Raw genomic sequence first — 21,157 nt, 5'->3', positions numbered from 1 at the left:
GTCCATTCAGGTGTTTAAGATGATGATGTGTTCTCCTTTGCTCTACGAGTGTATACCACTGTCTTATGTGAGCACACCACAGTTTGTTATCCATTCTCTTGCCTAGAGGCACCTGGGCTTTCCAGGTGTTGGCTCTGATGAGTAAAGCTGTTATGAACATTCTTGTCAAGTCTTCCTGTGGACATACATTTTTGTTGTCTGCTCTTTTTATTTTTTTTAAAGATTTTATTTATTTATTTTTGCTGATAGGGGGAGGAAGAGAGAAAGAGAGGGAGAGAAGCACCGATCTGTGAGAGACACATTGATCACACACCCCCAACTGGGGACTGGCCCCCAACCCAGGCATGTGCTCTGACTGGGAATTGGACCAGCAACCTCCTGGTTCGCAGGCCAGTGATCAACCACTGAGCCACACCAGCCAGGGCTGTGGACATACATTTTTATTTTTCATTTCTCTGGGTTAACCAGCCAGGAGCAGGGTAGTTGGATCACAGTCATGTGTGCAGAGATGCAACTTTCCCAGATACTGCCAGGGCTCTCCAAAGTGGCTCTGCCACCAGCAATCCTTGCCAGCATGGGTAGCACTACTATCGTTAAGGCATTTGTCTAAGGGAGGAAGAGGAAAAGCTAGCACCTAACATCTATTGGGCATTTACTGTCTATGAAGCACTGATGTGTGTGAATTTGTATAGTCACCCCAAAGGCCTGTGAAGTCAGCACTGTCATTATCTCCCTGTCTTACACTCAGGGAGCCAGCACTCTGCAAGGGGAAGTCACTGGTCCAAGGTCACACACGAGTCCAGCCAGGCCATCTGACTCTGACACTCATCAGCACAGCCTCTTCAAATGGCAGAAGATGCCACCCAGTTTCTGGTCTGCCTTGTTGTCCCCAAGTCCTTCCAGATCCCACCCCAGAGCATACTCTGACCCCACCAGCTCCTCGGGTACCTGCAAGTCTCCTCAGGCACCAAAGCCACATCAAGGATCAGGCCTGCCCATGGGACGGGATCCATAAAATACACGTCTTTGCAACCCTGACTCAATAGGCCAAGGATAGAGGGCCTGGGGACTGCAGTATTTAACAAGCGATCGGACATGCAGACCTTCTGAAAGTCCTAGTGAGGGTGCTGGGGAGCCAAGGAAGGGATTAGAGCAGGAGAGGGACACGATGAGGAGAAATAACCCTGGGTATTAGCTCCTAGAGTGAAGGCTCTGGAGCCAAAATTCCTGGGTTCAAATCCCAACTCTGTTACTCACTGTTGAGTGACTTACCACGCAGAACCGTAGTTGCCCCATCTGCAAAATGGACTGATATGAAAGGTGCCCACGCCCACCTGACTGGTCTGGCTGTGAGAACAGGCATCCTGGAGCAGACTTGAGAGCATGAAGAGAGAGTACCAAGGGTGCCAGAGAAAGCCTGGCAATGGCGAGATCCCTGGGAGGCCTTCCTGGAGGTACCAGAGCTGAGAGTAGACTGGGAAGGGTGAAGAAAGGTGGGCGGTGATGGGTGTGGATACAGCTGCTGGGAGCATTGTGTTGTCTTTGTCTTCCCAGGCGTGGGCTGCCTGTGGGCCCCCGGGGGCCGATAGCTGTGGGCCCAGGATGAGAGACCTGGAGCCAGGCGCACACCCTGTCCGGACCTGGTTTCTCTAAAGGAGGATGATGCATCCTGCTGCTGAGTGTGGTGTGACGAGCAAGAAGGAGACTTGGCTCAGGCAGACAGGGTTCAAGGCCCAGCTCCACACGTGCGCGTGCTCCCGGGGGCTGGCCACCTCATCTCTCAAAGCTGCCACTTCCCCATCTAAGGTAGGGAGAGTCTTGGAAGGTGCCCAATGCCCATGGACACAGAACTCCCATCACTGCCTCCCCAGGGGGTGGGGTCACCAGTGCAGGGCTCCCCCTGCCAGCTTGGTCCCCGTGCTCTGCCCAGGGTAAACCTTGGATAACTGACACTCCAAGAATGTTGAAATCAGATCAGAGGTCAGAGGCCAGGGCATCCAACCCCTCTTCCACTTCCCAGATGGGGAAACTGAACTTCAGACAGGAGCTGCTGTCTGTCCAAGACCACAGTAGGCTCCAGGTGAGACCAGGCCTCCTGACTCTCACAGCTCTGTGCCTTGGTTTCTCCATCTGCGCACTGGGGAGGGCGGTGGGAGGCTGTAGGTGGCCGTGAGTGTGCTGCGTGAGCATCCAAGGGCGGGATGGGAGGGTGGAAGGGGGTGTCTCTGGTACGTCCCAGGTTACCCAGGCATCTGTGTCTGTCAGGCCTGACTCAAAGCTGCCATTGTCCCGGAAGCAGGGAAATAATAGGTGATGGGATTAGGGCCGATGGTGAGGGACTAGGGAACAGCTCAGGCATCTTGCCAGAGGGGAGGGAGGGCCCTCCTTCCTCTCCAGCAGGGACCTGGGCCAGTCTGTGACAGGGCTGACCTGCCAGGGCCTCCTGACATGGCCTCTAGCCACACCACACTTCCCACAGACCCCTGTGCGTTCCCAGACATGGGCTCCTTCCCCTCCTAGGCCTATCCAGCACCCCCACCCCCCACCACACACACAAAGACATCACCACAGAGACATGTTTTGATAAATGCGCATACAACACACAGACATCCCACCCCAATACATGACACCCCCCAATCACTTCCAGCACTGGAGCACCAAGTGATCATAGGAGGTCCCAATGTACATTTCTTTTTCAAAGTTATGGATATTTTTTTACATTCCAGCAAGTGACACTGATTTTCAGGGTCTGTTTAGAATATATTTATTTTAAAATGTATTTTTAACACGTTATGTGTAAACATACATTTACTGTAAAAGGGAGTCAATCTAGAGAACAGTACCAGTGTCAATCCCAGAGAGGAGGTGGGGCAGATGTGACAAATATCGGGAGCCAATCCTCACATGAATATCATCTGTAAGATGTAGAAACACCCTCAGCTCAGTCGACGCACAAGTGAACATGGGCCACACAGACTCACGCAGACGTGGACAGACACCAGAAGTCTTTTTGCGCACACACCCCTCCACAATTGGGCGCTTGCACCTGCACAGACGGCTCAGGCTGCCCTGATCCATAGGTCATTAATACTGATGCCTGCTCAAAAACGCACATACTGGCCCATGGCCTCACACAGTTATCTCTCCACACCCACCCTGCGCCCAATTCCTGCACAGACACACCTGTTCACATCTCGTTTGGCCTCAGAGACTTTCCTGTAGCTAACATCTATTGAGCACTTATTTTGTGCCAGCCCCAGTGCTAAGCACTTTTCATGGTTTAATTCATTTAATCTTCATGACAGTCCCACTGAGGTCGGTGCTATCATTATTCCCATATTTCCCATGAGGAAACTAAGGCTCAGAGAGTGCCGTGACTTGCCTAGGGCACACAGCAGTGCGGAGGCAGAGCCAGGATTTGGACCAAGGCAGACTGGCTCCAGAATTCCAGTCCCAGCTCAGTGCCTTGACTTGCCAGGTGGCTTTAGGCCAGTTGTTCCACTTCTCTGAGCCTTAGTCTCTGCATCTGTGGAATGAAGACAGTCCTCTTCTCTCCAAACTGTTGTGAGGATTAAAGGAGGTGACATAAGCAGGAATCCTGGGGGCACACAGGCGCTCCTACCGGCTCCCGATGAACAGGGCCTTCACATTACCAAGAGTTGGGGGCAAGCAGCTAAGGCGGGTGGGAAGAGGTGGAAAGAACTTGGCCACGTGCAAAACTGTGTGACCTTGGGCAAGGGAGTTGACCTTGCTGCGCCTTAGTTCTCTCATCTGTAAAGTGGGGATGGCAGTATTGCCCTCTTCTCATAAGACAATTGTGTGTATTAAATAAGATAGTATAAGCAAATCCCTGAGCATGGCAATCAGCAGGTACTCTGTATATGTTCAGGCCTGCTGCAAGGCTGTGACCAGCTTCCCTCAAACCCTGAGCTGGTCTCAGACACCAAAACCCACCAAAGGGGAAGAAAGGCCACAAGTCAATTTGATACAAATAGCAAGGTCAAAATATTAGATGTTTATGAGGGTCTTCCTCCTGTTTATTGCCAAATCCCCAGCCCAGGCCCCCTCTCCCTGACCCTCTATCCAACTACTCCTTGTCAAAGAAAGCAGCAAGTGGTGGTAAGGAGCCAGCACCCCAGGGCTCCAATCAGGGGCTCCTCCACGGTGTGCAGCCAATTGGTGGTGTGCAGGCCTTGGCAGCCGAATCCTGTCCTGGTCAGTCCAGCTTCAAGTCCATCATCAGCGCATTCTGACAGGAGGCAAAGGGCCAGGTGGGGATGGAGGGAGCGGGGATGGGGCCACCCAGGCACAGAATGGGATGAACAGGCCATGGCCAGGAAATGGTAGCCAGTGTTTAAGAGCAGAGGATGAATGAGACTTGCCCTAAGATCCTTTACCTCTCTGAGCTTCATTTTGGTCCAGTGGGGACAAGCACCCCCGCCTCCCAGAGAGGAGAGACAGAAATAGCACAATTCACATTTAAGGCTCTATGTGCAATGCTTGGCATGCAGTGAAAAGTAATATTTATGAGTGCTAACTGCATGCCTTTAGGTAAATTGGCTCAGTGAATCATCACAGCTGCTCTCTAAGGGGGATTTACAATCCCATTTTAGCACAAAAAAATAGAGGCACAGAGAAAGGTGAGTAATTTGCCTGAGATGGCAGGGTAAGAGAGGGGCTGAATCCGCATTTCCTTCTGGAGAGCCACTAGTCAAGGGGGGGCCAGGTTCCGAGCAGTGGGCCACTGTTCATAGGATTGGCAGGATCGTACTGATGGACACTGCCCTCCTTAGCCCTACTCCCTCAAAAATGAGAGACAGGCTTTTGCTCACCACTCATTGACTGAAAGTGTTGAGTGACATGGCCCTCCCCATCCCTGGTCCTCACCTCTACTATGTCCAGCTCTGCCAGGTTGTAATTCATGTCGAGAACATCTGGAAGTGGAAGCCCAACTTGCAGCACATCTGAGAAATACAGTAAGAGTCATCTCAGCCTGACTGCTCTGTAGTTGATTAAGGAGTGGCTGCCTGGAGCAGGGTAGTGGGAAATAGTGCTGTGATTGATTCACAATGTCTGTGAATTGCACAGGCATAGACAGCATAGACCAGATCACCATGTAGTTACATCCCAGGGCTGGTTCAAGCTCTAACTCATGGTGTGGGGTTAAGGGGCAAGGGTCCCAAATGGTGGGAGGGGTCTTTGTCCCTAGACAGGTGACATTAATACTACATTAGCCTGAAAGATTCAGCAGTGACCATCCGCTCCCTTTTAGCCTCCCCTATCTGGGGCCAGTGGAGGGGCTTTGAGGCCACCAAGGTGGCATCCCTTCCTGGTCGGAGTGCTTCTGGGCACCAGCAAAATCAAAGCCTATTGAAACCCTCACCATTGACAGCTGGGATATAGGCTTCTCGGAGAAAATCACTGATAAAGCCAGTCAATTTCTTCTCCTGGGAGAGAGAGAGAGAGAGAAAGAGAAAATACTCACCCCTCATTATTCAATTCAATTCAACAAAAATGTTTAGCCCTTACTCCAACTGGGTCTGGGGGCCACAGAAATGAATATTAGAGACATTAAATAACTTGTCCAGCTAGCACCAAAACTGGACCTGACCCTATTTAACTGTAGGCTGATGCCTTTTACCTCTGCTTAGTCCCTGTTCAGGTGACATGTGGGCCTTGGGTCATGGTATAGGCATGGAGGAATCCAGGAGACCTGGGGTGGCCTGTGGACCCCATGTCTACTCCTATAGAAAACTCAGTAGCTCCAATCAGTCATTCATTCACTACCTGTGTGTACCTCAGTTTCCCCATCTGTGAAAGTGTGATTAATAGAACAGCACCTACTCACATGGCTTCAATGAGTTTGGGTAAAGCACACAGTGCAGAGTAAGTATTCGTAAGTACTACTGTTGTTCTTTCTTTTAGCATGTATGTGGTCAGATTCCATGATAGGCTCTGAGGCTACAGAGACTAATAAAAAGGAAAGCTGGGTCAACCAAGCCAGCTCAGGCTGCTGCTATGCATGACAATGTTTTAAAAATCAATCCAAGGGGATGTCCAGATTCTACCCAGAAAAGAAAACTGGGACTCAGAGAGGCTAAGTGACTTTCCCAAGGTCACATAGCAAGTTGGGATCCCCAAACCCCACAATGATCTGTTCTATTTATTTTGCCTCCATTTCAGGTCCTTCCTTGCATTTCCAAGAAAGAATAGGCCCAGTCTTGCCAGAGTAGGCAGAAGCATTTGGGACACTTACATTGAAGGCACCAATCGATGAGGACTCCCGGGATAGGCTCAGTAATCTGTGGAGAAGGAAGCAAGGACAGGGGATGGCAGTCAGAGCCCCTGCCCTGACCGTGGAGACAGGGGAAGTCAAACACCCCAACCCCTCCCTGATGCAGAAGTTCCCTCTATGCCTTCCTATCAGATGTTTATAAGTCCCTGCTTGCATGCTGCCTTTGATGGGGCACTCCCTACCTTCCATTACAGCACATTCTGTTGCCCACAGCTTAACCCACTGCCTCTTCTCATTGCTCCTGACTCTTCTCTCTGGGACCTGCAGTCACGTCTATTGCTCTTGCCCAAGGCCAGGTGTGCGGAGATTCATAGCCCAACTAATTAGTCCTAGATCCTTGAAGGACACAGAGTTAGGACTCCTCACCTAGCTTCATCTCCTGCACAATCTCCAGTAGGCACTAATACATATTTGCACCAGAACAGGCCATGCAATAATCATCTGGTGGCTTTATCTTCCCCACATATATTCTCTATTTCAGTAACAGACCCTCATTTTCTACTATTATTTCAAGACATTCAGGTGGGGCCGAACCCAGAGCCACCAACCTGAGCACGTGACCCAGTCCTGGCCAATCAGAGCATTCCAATCAGAGCACTCATGGTGATCAGCTCAAGGTTGGTCATGTGATCCGTGGCAAGCCAATGGAAAGCAGCTTTGGTAATTTTGTTAGAACTATTGGACAAGAGATCTCTCGTTGTTGGGGTTACTTTGCCACCCCCTGGGGAGAGAGGCTGCTTGAGAATTTAGCCAAAAAGTGGATTGCAAGGGCTAAGGGAGGTGTGAAACAGATCTTTGAGGACTTTATTTGTGTACTTAGGTCCAGCCATGCCTGAAAGCAAGTCTACCTCCAGAATTTTCAGTTACATAAGCCAAAGGATTTCCTTTGGAGCTTAAGTCAGTTAAAGGTGGAACCGTCTCTTGCAACTGAAAGAATCACAAGTCAGATGAAAAATTAAGGCAAATACAAAAATTAATGTACAACTAAAGGTAAAACTAGGGTGTTAAGTGGGATAATAAATATACTGTAGGTAGCCAGTGCCTCACGTGTAGATACAGCTCTATAAATGTTAGCTGTTATTAGCATAAGGGAAGGCTGCCTGGAGGAGGTGTCCTTTGAGCTGGGCACTGATAGAGGGCATTTGGACAGTATGAGCAAAGGCCTATTAAATGGAGAAGGAACAGGGGCTCACAATCAGACCCACTGTGCAAGACCCTCGTGGATAGTGGGAGCAGTGGAGAGAAATTTGAGAAGAGCCTTGAGTGCCAGGCTAAGATTTGAGAAAAGATCATGTAGACAATGGAGAGCCACTGACGAAAAGAGCAGGAACAGTGGCCAGTTCAGCCTGGCAGTGTGGGCTGTGCTGGATGGATCAGAGAAAGACCCTAGAGCAGGAAAGCAAATAGTGGTGGTGATGCCCATGCAGGGGCACAGGGATGTCAGCATGGGCAGCACACTCCTACCTGTCCAGAGAGGTGGTCATCTGCAGCCGGTTCTCATGCACTGAATACTGAATTTTCAGGTTGAAGTGCTGGCATAGGGGGAAGCAGGGAGAAGACAGTGGGCCCCCATCAGGGCTAGTAAAACCATAAGTTTTACAACCTTCCCTACACCATCACTACTGCCAAGACAGCAGGGGTCTTCCTCTCTGCCTCACCCCCATCTTCGGGAACTGAGCTTGAACCCAAGCTCCTCATCCTTCCCTGTGCCTGACTCAGGACAGCATTCTCAAAAATACCTGTCATGTTTGTAGGTTCCTGCACGCATCATGTAATTTCTCCAGGCCTCTGCACATCCTGTAACCTCTGCCTGGAGTGCCCTCTATCACCAGCCTCTCCAACAGTAACCCCTTTCCTGGCCAGTTCCTGTTCAACCTTCAACTTCCTTTTAGGAAGTCCTTTGTGATTTCCTCAAACTGGATTTGGGATTTCTCTAGGCTCCCACAGTCCCCTAGTTGAGCCCTTCACTGCCCTTGCAAATGCTAACGGATATAGAAGGGAGGAAGGGTGAGAGAGAGAGGAGAGAAAAAGGAAGGACTAAACTGTTGACCATCAGTTTGTTGATCTTTCTAGCCGTTCAAAGATTCAATGGTCCAGCCAATGATGAGACATCAGGTGACAAGGCCTGGAGGTTAGGACCACACAACTGAGGTAAACTAAGAACTCTTCAATCTGTTACTTAGCTCTCAACTAAATCCCACCTTCCAAGAGGTTGGGCTTAATTCGGAACAGATTCCACTCACAGCTTCCAGGAGAAAGAGGGACACAGGAGCCCTGCCCCGACGCCGAGCTGCGAACATCTCCAGGGTGCCATGGAGGAGCAGCAGGCTCTCCCCTGTCTTCATGGTGACCTTGGGGGGCTTGTTTATCTTGATCTGAGTCACTAAGGGCTTCGGCTTGGGATAGGCCTCAGCCACCTACAGAAACCAGGGAACGCCCCTCAGAGCCAACCCTCAGACCAGTGACTTCAGTTGAAAACAGGAGTCAGTCATGATATAGGTGATTCCACCTTGAACAGAGGAAGTACAGCATATGACATCTGGGATGTGACTATCAGGAAATAAAATGAACAAAACAGACCACAGGGCTATTTCTGTATTGGACACTGGACAGTGCAATGCACAAACGCTGACCCAAAGTGTGCTTTATGGAGAAGTCCAGATAATTCCACCCTGGACAAGGGAGATGAGCCTTGAAAAGCTGCCTCCCCAGTGTTCTTGTTCCTTCAACTAGAGGAGAACAGGGCAGGGCAGGACATGGTGATCATGGCCAGTTGGGGCACTCACTTCAGGGATGAAGCCAGCCAGTGTCTCAGTAGTTTGTGGGGGCAGTTTACCAACCTAAAAATTTCAAGTCAAGGTTAGGATTACTGAAGCCTTCCCTGACCCATCCTAACAAACAGCTCCTCTGACTTAGTAAGGTGTACCCACCCTCTGAGGGTCCCTTCATCAAAACCTGGTTCACTCAATGATTAAGTAGATAATGAACTCCTGGGTAGCCCAGACTGTGACTTATACATTTCAATACCCATAGGTCTTAACACACAAGATTAAACACTAAGAAAATGTTGGATGAAAAGGTGGGCAGATATATGGGAATAAGTAGATATAATGGGTGTGTGTGAAGGGAGGGTTGTGAATGGATGGATTCATGGATGGATAGATGGATGGGGGAAATGGATAAAGAGATAAGTGGGGTGAGTAGATGGGAGAATGCATGGACAGGAGAGTGTTTATGTAGGAGAATGAATAATAGATGGACAGGTGGATGGGTAGGTGAAAGAGTAAAAAGAACAATGTATGGGAGGATGGGTGGATGCAAAGGTGGTGGAAAGGTATGACAAGTGAGTGAAAGAATGGATGAGGGGTGGATTAATGGATGTGAGGATGGATGGGAAGGTACATGGGTGGATAGTGGGTGCATGAATGGGAGGATTAATGGATGGATCAGTGGGGATAGATGGATAGATGAATGGATGGATGGATGGATGGTGGTTACATGGACAGAGAGATGGTGGATGTTGGAATTAACTAATGATAGACACCTAAATCAGTCCTGGCATCTCCAAGTGTTTGTGTTGCCCACAACCCCAGGATAATTCTAAGAATGAACACCAGACAGAGACTGTCATTACAGGTGACAGAGGCAGATGGGGGACATGGCACTGGGCAGCTCACCCTCCTGCCCTGGATGTTCAAATCGAAGGACTTCTGCAGAAGGGCAAGCTCAGCTGTGAGGAAGGTGGCCGAGAGCAGCAGCTGGGAAGAGCCTTCAACATAGTCCTCGGGGAACTCGGGTGTCTCCCCGGCGTCAGCAAGCTGGATGGTGTTGCCCTCTTGCTGCTGCACCACAGGCTGTGGGACAGTGGAAGAGACACTCAGACTTGGCCATGAAGGACTATGACTAGGAATGAGTCTCTGTCCTCCAAACTACTAGCACTCAAACCAGCCCCAAGTCAGCAAGTGGTCAGATGTTAGAGCCAGAGCAGGCTACCATGGTTCAACCCTCCCAGGGAGCAGACGGGGAGATGGAGGCCTGATAGGATAAGGAAGACGATCATAAGCCACTCGCTGTTTCTCCTAGGATTGCTTATGTAACCTCAGTTAATCTGACTCTGACGGGTTGAGCCCTCATTTTTGCAGAACATGTTTTCTGTTTTATTCTCAGAAGAAAAAGGTAAGTGGGAAATAATGCGGGGCCTGTAAGAACCACACTGGAAGAAGACTTTGCAGGGAGATAACTTGTTGGGATTTTTCTTCCCATTCCTGGAAGATGCATCTCACCTAGTCACCTGTGGCTCTGGAAACCCGAGTGAGGACCCAACTCTGCCAACTCACAGTGGGACCCTCACTAAGACCTGCCTCCTCCTGGGTCTCTTGTTCCCATCTATACAATGGTGCAGTACAGCTGGGCAAGCCACTCATTGGGAGAAGCAGGCAGCCATGGGAGAAGGTGTGAGTGTGGAGTTGGCAGTCCCGGGAAATCAGCTCAGGAACTCAGGGTTCAAGTTGCGAGCAAAAAGAGGAAAGGACCCCAGTGTCAGGGACTAATCTCATGGGTGGGCCTGGTCTGCAAGGGCCATAGCCCCACGCAGCCCCCACTGCTCAGGCCAATGAGCCTGAGACTCCAGTCCCCTGATGACCTCTGGTGCTTACACTGAAGTCCACTTGGATGTAGCTGGATGTGGTGGTCGGTATGGATGTCAGGATATACTTCACAGTGCCCACCTGGCCTATGGGCATGGGGGCTGTGCGAAGAGAAGGTCTACTTAGGCACCAACCTGGAGGCAGCTCAGAGAAGCTGGCATCGGCCAACCTCTGCCTGAGCCGACCTGTGTGCCAGGAATCCCTGCCCTCAAAGGGACCCTGGGCCAAGTACTTAGCATCTCTGGGCCTCAGTAATTTCACCTGTAGAATAGATGCAATGGGGCCTGGAAAATCATGCCCCCTGAGAGTTTACCAAGGGTTGTCACAGCTCAGTTCTCCCCCCAGATGGGCAGGGCCAGGATTATCGGCTCTATTTTACAGACAAGCAAACTGAGTCTTGGAGGAGGGAAGTGATTTGTCCCAGCCCACACTGAGGGGCACATAAATCCATCTTATTCATTCCTAGCAACTGAGCTTTTCGCTCCCCAACACTGGAGAACCCTGGGAACCCTGAGATGATAGAGGCAGCAGATCCTCTCGGCAAAGGGAAGAAGTATCACCATTATGGTGATTGCTATTCAGGATGAGCCCACACTGACTGCTGTCCTTGGAGTCTTGGGGGTGGGAGTGATGAATAGAACAATGGGTGGAGAGCTAAGAAGCAAAGATGCCAGAGTTTGTCAGAGTCTCAGGCTTCCCATCTGGACAGTGGAAGAATGGATGGACACCATGACCTCAGACCTCCTCTAGTCCTCAGACTGGACTGGGAACAGACAGTTGAATGGGGAGCAGAGCATCAAAGTACACCCATCCTGATGTCCCTGTGTGCAAGGAAGGCATGGCTAGGACCACTCACTATTCAGGTTGGCCCACTTCCTGTTCACGTACACCAGAACCGCATCAATGGCTGGACACATCTGGAAGCAGAGAAGGTGCTAATGGGACCCCCACATGGAGGACCTCACTCTTCAAAGCTGAATGGTGCTCCACAAAGAGTCCCAAGAGCTCTGGCGGGACAAGGACTGGAGGGGCAACCAAGGCCACAGTCACATGGGAAGTCAGTGGCAGAGCCTCAACTAGAATCCAGATCTCCTGATCGCAGCCTGCAAAATCAGTGGGGATGCACTCCCAGGGCCTGGGCAGAGTTGGCAAGCCGTGATGTGCAGGCCATCACTTCCTCCTCCTGTGCTCATGGCAGACATCACTAGATGATCATGGCACTGTCTCCCACTGAGCCAGCCACAGCCTCGGAACCCTCCTCAGCAACTGTCAGTCAATCAGGGGCAGTGTCTAAGAGAAAATGCACCTACCAGCCCTGGTCTAAGCACTCCTGTGGGTGAGGGGTAGAGGCTCGCTCTGGGCACTCACCAGGCCAGGGAGAACCTTGTGTAGGGTGCTGTCCAGGAACTTGTTGATAACATTAGGCATCATGCTGGACACAGAAAACGGGGACAGGGGCACAGACAGTAGCAGGTTAGGACAGGACCTACAGGGACATGGCTAAGAGAGAGCTGTGGCTCAGGAAGTGGGATGCTGAGCTGGGGGGCGGGTAGTGCAAACCCAGCCGTCCTCCCCAGCCGCAGAGCCCCTCACTTGCTAGGCAGGTTGGTCTTCACGCTGACCAGGATGACCTCACAACCCTCACTCTTGAATGTGGGGAGGCCTGTCTCCTCGTCCTGCAAAATCCGGTTGGTGGCTGTGATGTTCAAGACCACAGTGATCTCCATGTTCTTACCTATGAAGCTGGAAGAGAGGGCAGGCAGGCATCATGACATATCTGCCACCATGGTCACTGTCCTTATCTCCTCTTTGCCCACACTCTTAGCAGCTCTGGAAGGGGAAAAGCATGGGAGACCACCCATATGGGACAAAAAAGGGGATGGGACCTGCCCAAGGTCACAAAACCAATTTGTCCTCTCCCCTCTTGCTTTGGTGAACTCTTACACATCCTTTAGAACCCTGCTCAGTTCTTAAAATCTCCAAAAAGCTTTTTCTGATCTCCCCACCCTGCCAATGTGTCCTCTGTCCTAGGTTAATCATTTAATCTACGGTCATCTGTGCTCAGGTCTGGTTCCCGTCAAAGATAGGAATCAAGTCTGCATCATCTTAGACCACAGCACCCAGATGGTAACAGTAGCTACTCAATAAATGTGTATGTTAGGGTGAGACAGGACATCATTTCCCCTCCTCTCCTCCCCTGCCATCCTCACCTTTTGCCAGTGATGGTCATCCCTGTGGATACACACTGGAAGATGCCCACTCCCGGTGTGAAGCTCAGTGTGATGACAGGCAGCTGCACATCTTTGACCTTCATGCTGGGAGGAGACAGACACCCACAGCAGTGAGAACCAGGCAGGGGAGACCTTGCCAGGCCCCCAGCCCACTCCTCCGCCACCTTGCTTGGGAGGCCTTAGGTGAATCCCCTAGGGGCCATCATGCAGGGAGCTGGAGTTTGACTTTCAAACTCACTTCCTCTTCCCAATGACCCTGCTCACAACAGGGCAGGAATTGTCCTCAGTGGATGACAGCGGAGACTGAGGCCTAGGCAGGAGTAGAGATCTGCCCAGGGTCCCAGAGCAAGCCAGCAACACAGCAGGGAGGAGGCCCCACACACTGCATAGCTGTCCTGGCACGTCATTCCCCACCACCTTCTGTCCTAGCCATCACCTGCCCCCCGACACACACACACACACACACACACACACACACACACACACACACACACAGCCCCTCCCCTGCTCACTCAGTGATGCCCTTGATCGGTTTCACCCCTGGACGTTTCCTGCCCGCTTCAGCTGCCATCTTCTCCAGGATATGACTCTCGTCCATAGCACTCTGGACCTCTGGAAAGGGGCAGGGTCCACAGAGACACTCGGCTGGGCTCCTCACTGCTTCCCTGCCCTGAGCCAGTTTCTCTGGCATCCCAGGCTCAGGCCACTTACACATGGCACCACTATGTGCTCCACGGTCACTGTGCCCCTCCCTGAGCTGGGTGATCCAGGGACCCAGAAGTGAGCCATACCCAGCCCTCCTCCAGCCTCATATGGGAGACAGAGTCACCAGCAATGTCAGTAGTAAGTGACACAAGACATAATAAACACAGGTATCTGGAAAAACCACATGAAGAGTTTGGGTCAGGAAAAAATAGCTGGGGAAGGCTTCCAGGAGGAGGTGACATGTCAGTTGGTCCTTGAGAGAGGAATAGGGATTTTCAACAGGAAGCAAAGGGATAAAGGGGGGCTACTCCCAGCAGAGGGCACAGCAAATGCAAAGGTGCAGAAGAAGGGATGAAGGTGACACAGTGAGGGAAGAATGAGAAATGGGCGATGGCAGGAGGGCAGGGAGGGACATGACAGAGAAACTGGAGCAGTTTGCAGGGGGCATATTATGAAGACCCCAAGCCACGCTCATACCTGGATGATTAGGGAACTCATCTGGAGCTTGTTAAAATGCAGGTTCTGTGCCTGAAGCCAAGACATTCTGATTCCCCACACCTGGAGGCCCTAACCCCGAATAAGACTGCCAGAAACACCTCTGTAACGGTCACAGGCTAATTCCCAGAGAGGGACAGATACTGAACTGATTGAACTGTCATTAGCCCTTTTCACCTGGATGTGACTATATTTCCCTTGAAGTTACAGAGGTCAATGGTGGAAAATAAATTTTCACTCAAGTAAAAACATTGCCAGTTAAAGACTGGTCACCCTATTTTACATTTCTTTACATTTACAGATAAGTAAACAACAACACAGAGAGGGTAAACCTGGGGTCACACAGCAAATTATTCAGTGACCTGGGTTTTGGCTTATGTCTGTCACTCCCACAGACTACTGTGGCCACCAACCACTGCCTTCAGAGACAAGGGGAGGTTCCAAGGAAGCAGGATTTCCAGCTGTGCCTCCAACTTGTGAAGAGACCTGGGGCATGTTGCCCCACTTTGCTTATAAGTATATTATGAGGATCCTAGGATCCTCAAGGCCATGCAAACATGAGCAGTCACTCCATGCCACTTACTCCCTATCCCACCCCCCCAGCGCCCCCCGGCACCCCACCCCTGGGCCTGCCAGCTCACCTTGGTTCATGATGTCCATGCCCAACCGCAGCAGCGCCCCAGGCTCAGCTCGGGCATGGGTCAGTAGGAGAGAGAGTGCCAGACACAGGATCTGCCGCATGGCTCCGCCTGTGCCACAGGGCCTGTATTGGGTGCCGCCCACCAGGCCCTGATTCCCCTGGAGATCTCCCATGGGCCAGAGCAGACCAGGACTCCCGGATGATCTCTAGGGTCCAGGAGCCTTTGGAATCTAGCCAGTTAAGCAAACCTCACTACTGCCTTCCGGAGGGGTCAGAGAGTGTCCAGATTAAACACAGGACACCTGGAGTCACCCCCATCAGGTCACTTCGCTCTCTAAGCCTCAGTCTCCTCCTCTGTGGGCATGATACATTATAGCCAGCCTGCACTATGGGGTTGGTGGGAAGTTCAGCTGCAGTTTTTCATGAGTCAAGTGCAGCTCAGTGCCAGGCAATGCTGGGACCACAGAGGGGATTCCAAACTGGTCCTGACTCAGGCAACTCCTACTACAGTGTGAGAACTGGGGAACCCTCTTCCCCTTACCTTGACACTACGGCCAATGCATCCCCCCCTTCTTTCAGCTCAGTCTCGCTTCCAGAAATATCAGCACATGGCCCCTTAAGGCCTCTGGAAACATCCCTTCACCAATAGGGAAATTGAGGCCAATACCCAAGGTCTCATAGCCAGTAAACAGAAAACTGAGTAAGGACCTCCCAATCCAGACCCTCCCAAGTTCTCATCCCACCCGTGGACCTTCAGAAATTCCCTCCTCCTACTTACCAAGACCTGAAATTGTCCCAACCAGAGGCCACGTGTTTATCTCAGGTTTGAGCTGAGGCTGAAAAGAACCAAGGAAGGGCCACAGGGCCTGGCCTGTGTCACGCAGAGTGGGGGGTGTTCCACTGGGTTCCTGCTGAAAGCATGTTCAGACCACTGAGGGCTCCACTGATCCGCAAACAGAGATATATGGGCCCATTCTTTGAGACCATTCACACTCATTTTTCAACTCACATTTTTGAGTGCCTACTATGTGACAAGTAGACCAGGCTACAAAATAAATATAGCAAATAGTCCTGCTCCTCCTGAATCTTAAAGAGAAGTAATAGAATGGGATACAGTATGTATGTGTGTGTGTGTGTGTGTGTGTGTGTGTGTGAGAGAGAGAGAGAGAGAGAGAGATGGAGGGTGGGAGGTGAACATTTAAATAATAAGCAGTCTTGGTATTTCCTCAACCCCTATGAACACAAACGTGTGCCATGGGAATGTGCCAGGCATGTACATGCTCAGTGTCAAATCTCCTTTGAAAATCATACCCGGAGGGACTGTGAGGTTCAGTGCCAGGGTGACAGAGCTGGGAGGGGCTTGGTGATGTATCCAGCCCCAGATACATCTCCCGGCTGGGGAGACTGAACCCTGAGACTGAGCACAGTCTATCCCCCAGTCCCAGGCCAGAACTCATGCCAGGTGTTAAGGCCATTCTGGGCAGGAATGTTTTGCCCTCTTAAAATGCTAAGTGGCTTGGGGTAACAGTCAGGGAGGTGTTTCTGGGATAGTCAGTGTCAGGGTTTTGTTTCTGACTGTGCTTCTGCCTTTGCCTAAGGTGCCCCTCCCTCTTAAAATGCCCTCCCTGCACCCATCTGTAATCTGCTTTTCCCTCCAGCCCTAATTTCATCCTTTACCTTCCCACCAGGAAGCCTCCCCTCAACCCCCAACTGCCCGCATCCTCAGAGAATCACAGTCCATCCTACCCCCAAATAAGTCTTTCCTGTTGCTCTCATCTGCATTCTTCGCTCCCTTTCTCAGCCTGGCAAGTGTTCCTAGATGCACCGGCCCTCCTCTTCATCCCCGCACCCCTGCCCTGTTGCCCAGCTCAGCTCTGAGCTCCTGCAAAGCAGAGCTTGGGCCTCAGCTGGAGCTCAAGGAGGCCCCTCAGATCTGCTGTCTCCTTGATGTTGTCGAGGTCCTAAAGCTCCTGAAGATCATACTGTCCAGTGGCTTCCTGTCAGGTAGGGAGCACTGGCTGGGGGTCAGTACATAGAACAAAGCCCTGGCCCTGCCACCCACTTGTTTACTTGCTGTGTGTTCTCAGGCAAGTCCCTTCCCCTCTCTGAACCTCAGTGTTCTCATCTATAAAATGACAGAACTGGATAAGACACTCACTGGGGAGAGTTCCACAGGTGGGGCCTGTCCTTACCTTGCTGAGTCTGAGGACGTCCTGCAGATGACTGACGCCTGCCTCCAAACCCAGGGATAAGGAAGCCCTTATATTTGGGAGGCTGATTGGCTGCTTGGATAATTAAGGCTTTAATAAGACCCAGATAGTTATCTAGAGGCCCGAAGAACAGGAGCCCCAATGCTCATGTGACGCTTTAGTCTGTTCCAACGTAAATAGCACAGAGGACAAAGGTGGTTGGGAACCCAGGAGGAGGGCAGGGGTGGGGGTGGGAGTGGTCACCAGAGCAGGCATCAGGGCTCTCGTTGCCCCCTCCCCTAGACCTAGCCTCCCATGAGACTGGGCGCACAGTTGGCGCTCTTCTGTTCCTTCCACAAACATTTATTGAGCACCTACTGTGTGCCGGGCCTGTGCAGGGCTGTGGGGATACCTCAACAAACAGGCGCTTAAGGTTCTTGTCCTGAGAGGGCTCGTGGCACTACAGGGGAATGAACACTGTGCAAGTCAACAACCACAAAGCCAGGTCATTTCTGGGGAGATAAAAGTGGTGAATCCACTGAACCAAGGGTCTGGGTGGGAAGGGAAGGACTGGGTTATGGTCAGAGCCAAAGACCTCGGGAGCAGGGAACATTGGAGCTGATGTCTGAGGGTGAGCAGAGCCAGCTCTACAAGGCGGGGCAACAGTGTTTCAGGAGGGGGCTGCCAAGGGCAAGGGCCCAGGAGGTGTTGGCTGGACCATCAGGCCGTGTGCCCCCTCTGAGACTCACAAGGGCACAAGGAGCTAGCTGTCTGGCAGGCTAGCTCCTGGAGATGCCAGGGGAGGCTAGATGCTGAGAGGTGGGAGCTTCTCTCTATATCCAGAGCTGAAGGGCAATGAAGGCTGGGTGGCCCCAGGACCACACAGCGAGCTGGCCACAGAGCTGGGGCTAGAACACAGGCTTTGGGGTGCCCAGCCTCTGCTCTGCTCTCCACGAGGCTCTTGGGAGGCCTGGCTGGAGGTGCTTTGAGGGAGGGCTGCTGGATGACTGGGGTTCTCCTCATGCACCCCACAGGGAGCCTACAGGTCTGAAAGGTCGAGGAAGCTATTGTGCCCATTGTGCACGCAGGGCCACTGAGGTGGGGGTTGGGGCAAGGTCCTGCCTGAGGTTACCAGGGCTGAAACCAGGGTTGGAACAGGGTAAGAGGACCCAGGCTGGCCCAGCCAGTCTCCATCCTGATCTGGGCCCTGAGCTGGAGGATCAAGCCTACAGATACCATCATTTTATCCCAGTGGATCCGCCCCCAACCGACAGAGGGGCAGGAAGGCCTCACCTCCTCCGGCACATAGTAAATCCCCCACAGTGCGCCTCCAGTCACCTGGGCCCTCCTGCCTCCTCCTGGAGCCATCCTGGGCATTGGCGGGTGAAGGAGAGCAGACAGGACACGGGCTAGGGGAGGCTGGAGCAGCTTCCTTACGTGCCACTGACCTCACAAGCTGTGTGGCCTTGGGCGACTTCCTCAGCCTCCCTGGGCTGCTGTTTTATCCTCTTTATAATGAGGAGGCAGAATAATAGTAGTAATTCTGAGCAGGAAAGGGACAGTCATGCCATTCCCTATTACCCTAAATTCAAAGTAAAGAGTTCCCAACCAAGTTCCAATGGCCAGATGTAAAGAAAAATAAAATCTCTTTAAGGAAACAGAGAGTCTTTCCCGGGGGCCCAGAATAAGATCACTCTCTAACCTGGCAGCCTCGGCCTGGGGACAGCCTTTCCACACTCAACCCTTTCCTAACAGAAACCGGAGAGCTCCTCATACCCCCGGCCCTGGCCCCTCCGCTCTGAAGTCCTCTTGCTCGTCCAGTGCCCTGATCCCCGCTGTAAGCACCCCTGAGTGGTCACACACAGAACAGATGCTAAAATGGCAAGTGCAACCCCCTCTCCGTTCCCCCCTCCCCCCACCTCCCCCCAGGCTCTTCCCCTCCCCTCCCCTCCCCCCCCACCATGCTGCTTGCAAGTCCACGCTGGAGGTCTTAGCTGCCTATGGTTTGCCCAGCAACTCTGGGCCAGCTCCTGGCCATGTAGCCAAGTTCTCTGCTGTCTCAGAGGCTGAACAACACCCTCTCCAGTGAGGTTTGAGCCCTTCCAAGTTGTCCCTTCCTTGGGTACTCCCCCTCTGCCTTAGAGTACCATATACTTTTTTCGTAGTTATCGTTTTCCCATAGTTAACAATTCTTCTTATTAAATGCTCCCTGTTTAAGCTACCATGTGCTTTCTACCTTCTGATTGGACCCAGATTGCTACTCTGGTGTCCCCTTAGAGACTGGGCTAGTTCTCTCTCTTTCTACAGGCCATAGCTTCCTTCTGTACACAGGGCTTGACTAAGGCATTTCACCCCCTCCTCCTAAAAGAGTATATATTAAAGTAGCGGTCCTCAACCTTTTTGGCACCAGGAACCAGTTTTGTGGAAGACAATTTTCCCATGGGGGTAGTTTCAGGATCATTCAAGTACATTACATTCAAGCTCGCCTCCTGCTGTGCGGCCTGGTTCTTAACAGGCCCGGATAGGTACTGGTCTGTGGCCTGCAGGTTAGGGACCCCTGTATTAAAGAACTGGGTACGTCATGGGTACAAACAAAGACCTAGCTGGTTGGAAAAAGTGATTGGCTAAATGGGTGGATGTGCAAATGACAAGATGGATGGATGGATGGATGGATGAATGGATGGGTGGGTGTATGCATTGATAGGTGGGTAGATGAATAGATGGAAGGAAGATTGGATCACTGGACTGACTGCTTAATGGATGGACCTTCCATATTAAACTCATGATCTTGTCATTACTACCTTTATGGGCTGGGTCTGTGTCTTAAAATTTTTGTCTCCCATAGTCCAAACCACTTCAGCCTTGGGCTGAGCCTATAGTAAATCCCAGTAAAAATAGGATTAATGAATTAATTAACAAGTGACCAAATGAAACAAAGGCCTTGCTGTCCTGAGCAAAATTAGGAGGTTGGATTTTATGGTCTGCCCTGTTCACTTTCTCAGCTCCACCCCCATCTCCTCCTCACCACCAAGACTCTGGACTGGTTCCAAGCCCTCATCTTGTCACACTGAGACTTTAGGGATGAGCCTATAAGCCATAGAGCGGGAGAAGCTAGTGTCATGCTGTGCTGAAGACTTCACTTTCTGTTGCTGGATATTCGGGCACCTTTTACTCCCCAGAGAAACATAAACAAAACATGAATCCTGCATGTCTAGGCAGGAAGGAATACTGTGTCTGGCTAAAAACTCAGCTTATGGGGGGCGGGAAGCAGAAAATCATGTGGCTTTGGTCACTAGTGATTGTGTCCCTCAGTCTTCCCTAGGCCATCTCGTCATGTGTGACCCACTGAGTTTGAAGAGCTTCCAAAGGGAGAGGGACTTAGACAAGCTCAGTGAGGCCATAGGCTCAGGAGGTGGATCTTGCCTCCTTCGAACAAAAATCTTGTTCATGAGTAAACCAGAGATGGAGAACCCACGTGAGAAGGCAGGGGACTCCCTGACACCTGAGTTTATGACTCAAGGACAAAACCCAGGTGGGGCTGCTGGTGAATGGAAGAGGAAACTGGACATCTGATGTCTGGGTTCTAGGAAGGTGACAGTCCTGGGGCTCGGCCGCCATCCTGCTCTAAGACTCTGGCTGCATTTCCCTCCTCGCTGGGCCTCAGTCCCTGCATCTGTGAAATGGGACTCCATACCTGCCTATCTGATTCACAAGGCTTTTATGGGATCCTAGCAACAAGATGGGATGTGACGCTGTAGAGGAGAAGAGGCATGGGGCGTGCCACCATGGCGTGCCACCAGGTAGGTAGGGCACAGTGCCTAAAGTGTCACCATGGCATTTGTAACTTCCAGGTTGTCTGTGTTGTTCTCCAGGGTCCTCTTTCAAAATATGAGCTCCCCTGGGCAAGGAGGTCAAGGAGGTCAATAGAGATGTGGTCATGTCTTCTTCTTCTCCCA

General features: G+C 51.5%; 1 protein-coding gene across 2 annotated transcripts; it reads right to left on the bottom strand.

Annotated features, from left to right (window-relative positions):
• Positions 1-3,144: 3,144 nt before the first annotated feature.
• BPIFB6 (BPI fold containing family B member 6) lies at positions 3,145-17,930 on the bottom strand. Of its 2 annotated transcripts, XM_090286233.1 has the most exons (16): positions 17,205-17,930; positions 15,014-15,121; positions 13,685-13,784; positions 13,152-13,256; positions 12,535-12,684; positions 12,310-12,373; positions 11,798-11,858; positions 10,951-11,042; positions 9,973-10,149; positions 9,082-9,135; positions 8,539-8,712; positions 7,760-7,827; positions 6,257-6,302; positions 5,384-5,447; positions 4,888-4,964; positions 3,145-4,249 (listed from the first exon to the last, which is right to left on the bottom strand). In XM_090286233.1, the coding sequence occupies exons 2-16, from the start codon at positions 15,111-15,113 to the stop codon at positions 4,217-4,219; spliced, it is 1,365 nt and encodes a 454-aa protein (XP_090142359.1). In that variant the 5' UTR covers positions 15,114-15,121; positions 17,205-17,930; the 3' UTR covers positions 3,145-4,216. The 2 variants fall into 2 exon arrangements, with proteins under 2 accessions (XP_090142359.1, XP_090142358.1); XM_090286232.1 differs by lacking the exons at positions 15,014-15,121; positions 17,205-17,930 and having other exon boundaries at positions 13,685-14,593.
• Positions 17,931-21,157: the final 3,227 nt, after the last annotated feature.

The sequence above is a fragment of the Furipterus horrens genome, unplaced genomic scaffold, assembly GCF_987537825.1.
Source record: "Furipterus horrens unplaced genomic scaffold, mFurHor1.1.pri manual_scaffold_8, whole genome shotgun sequence".
NCBI classification, from domain to species: Eukaryota; Metazoa; Chordata; class Mammalia; order Chiroptera; family Furipteridae; genus Furipterus; species Furipterus horrens.
The sequence above is the reverse complement of the archived record's forward strand: the minus strand, read 5'-3'. Positions and strand labels throughout refer to the sequence as shown.

Excerpts from the sequence above, each read along its gene's own strand:
- BPIFB6 (XM_090286232.1), bottom strand. The coding sequence starts at position 13,887 with ATGTGTAAGTGGCCTGAGCCTGGGATGCCAGAGAAACTGGCTCAGGGC. Across the intron at positions 11,043-11,797 it reads GAAGTGGGCCAACCTGAATA|CCCCCATGCCCATAGGCCAG; the intron begins GTGAGTGGTCCT and ends CTCTTCGCACAG. Across the intron at positions 5,448-6,256 it reads CATCGATTGGTGCCTTCAAT|GAGAAGAAATTGACTGGCTT; the intron begins GTAAGTGTCCCA and ends TCTCTCTCCCAG.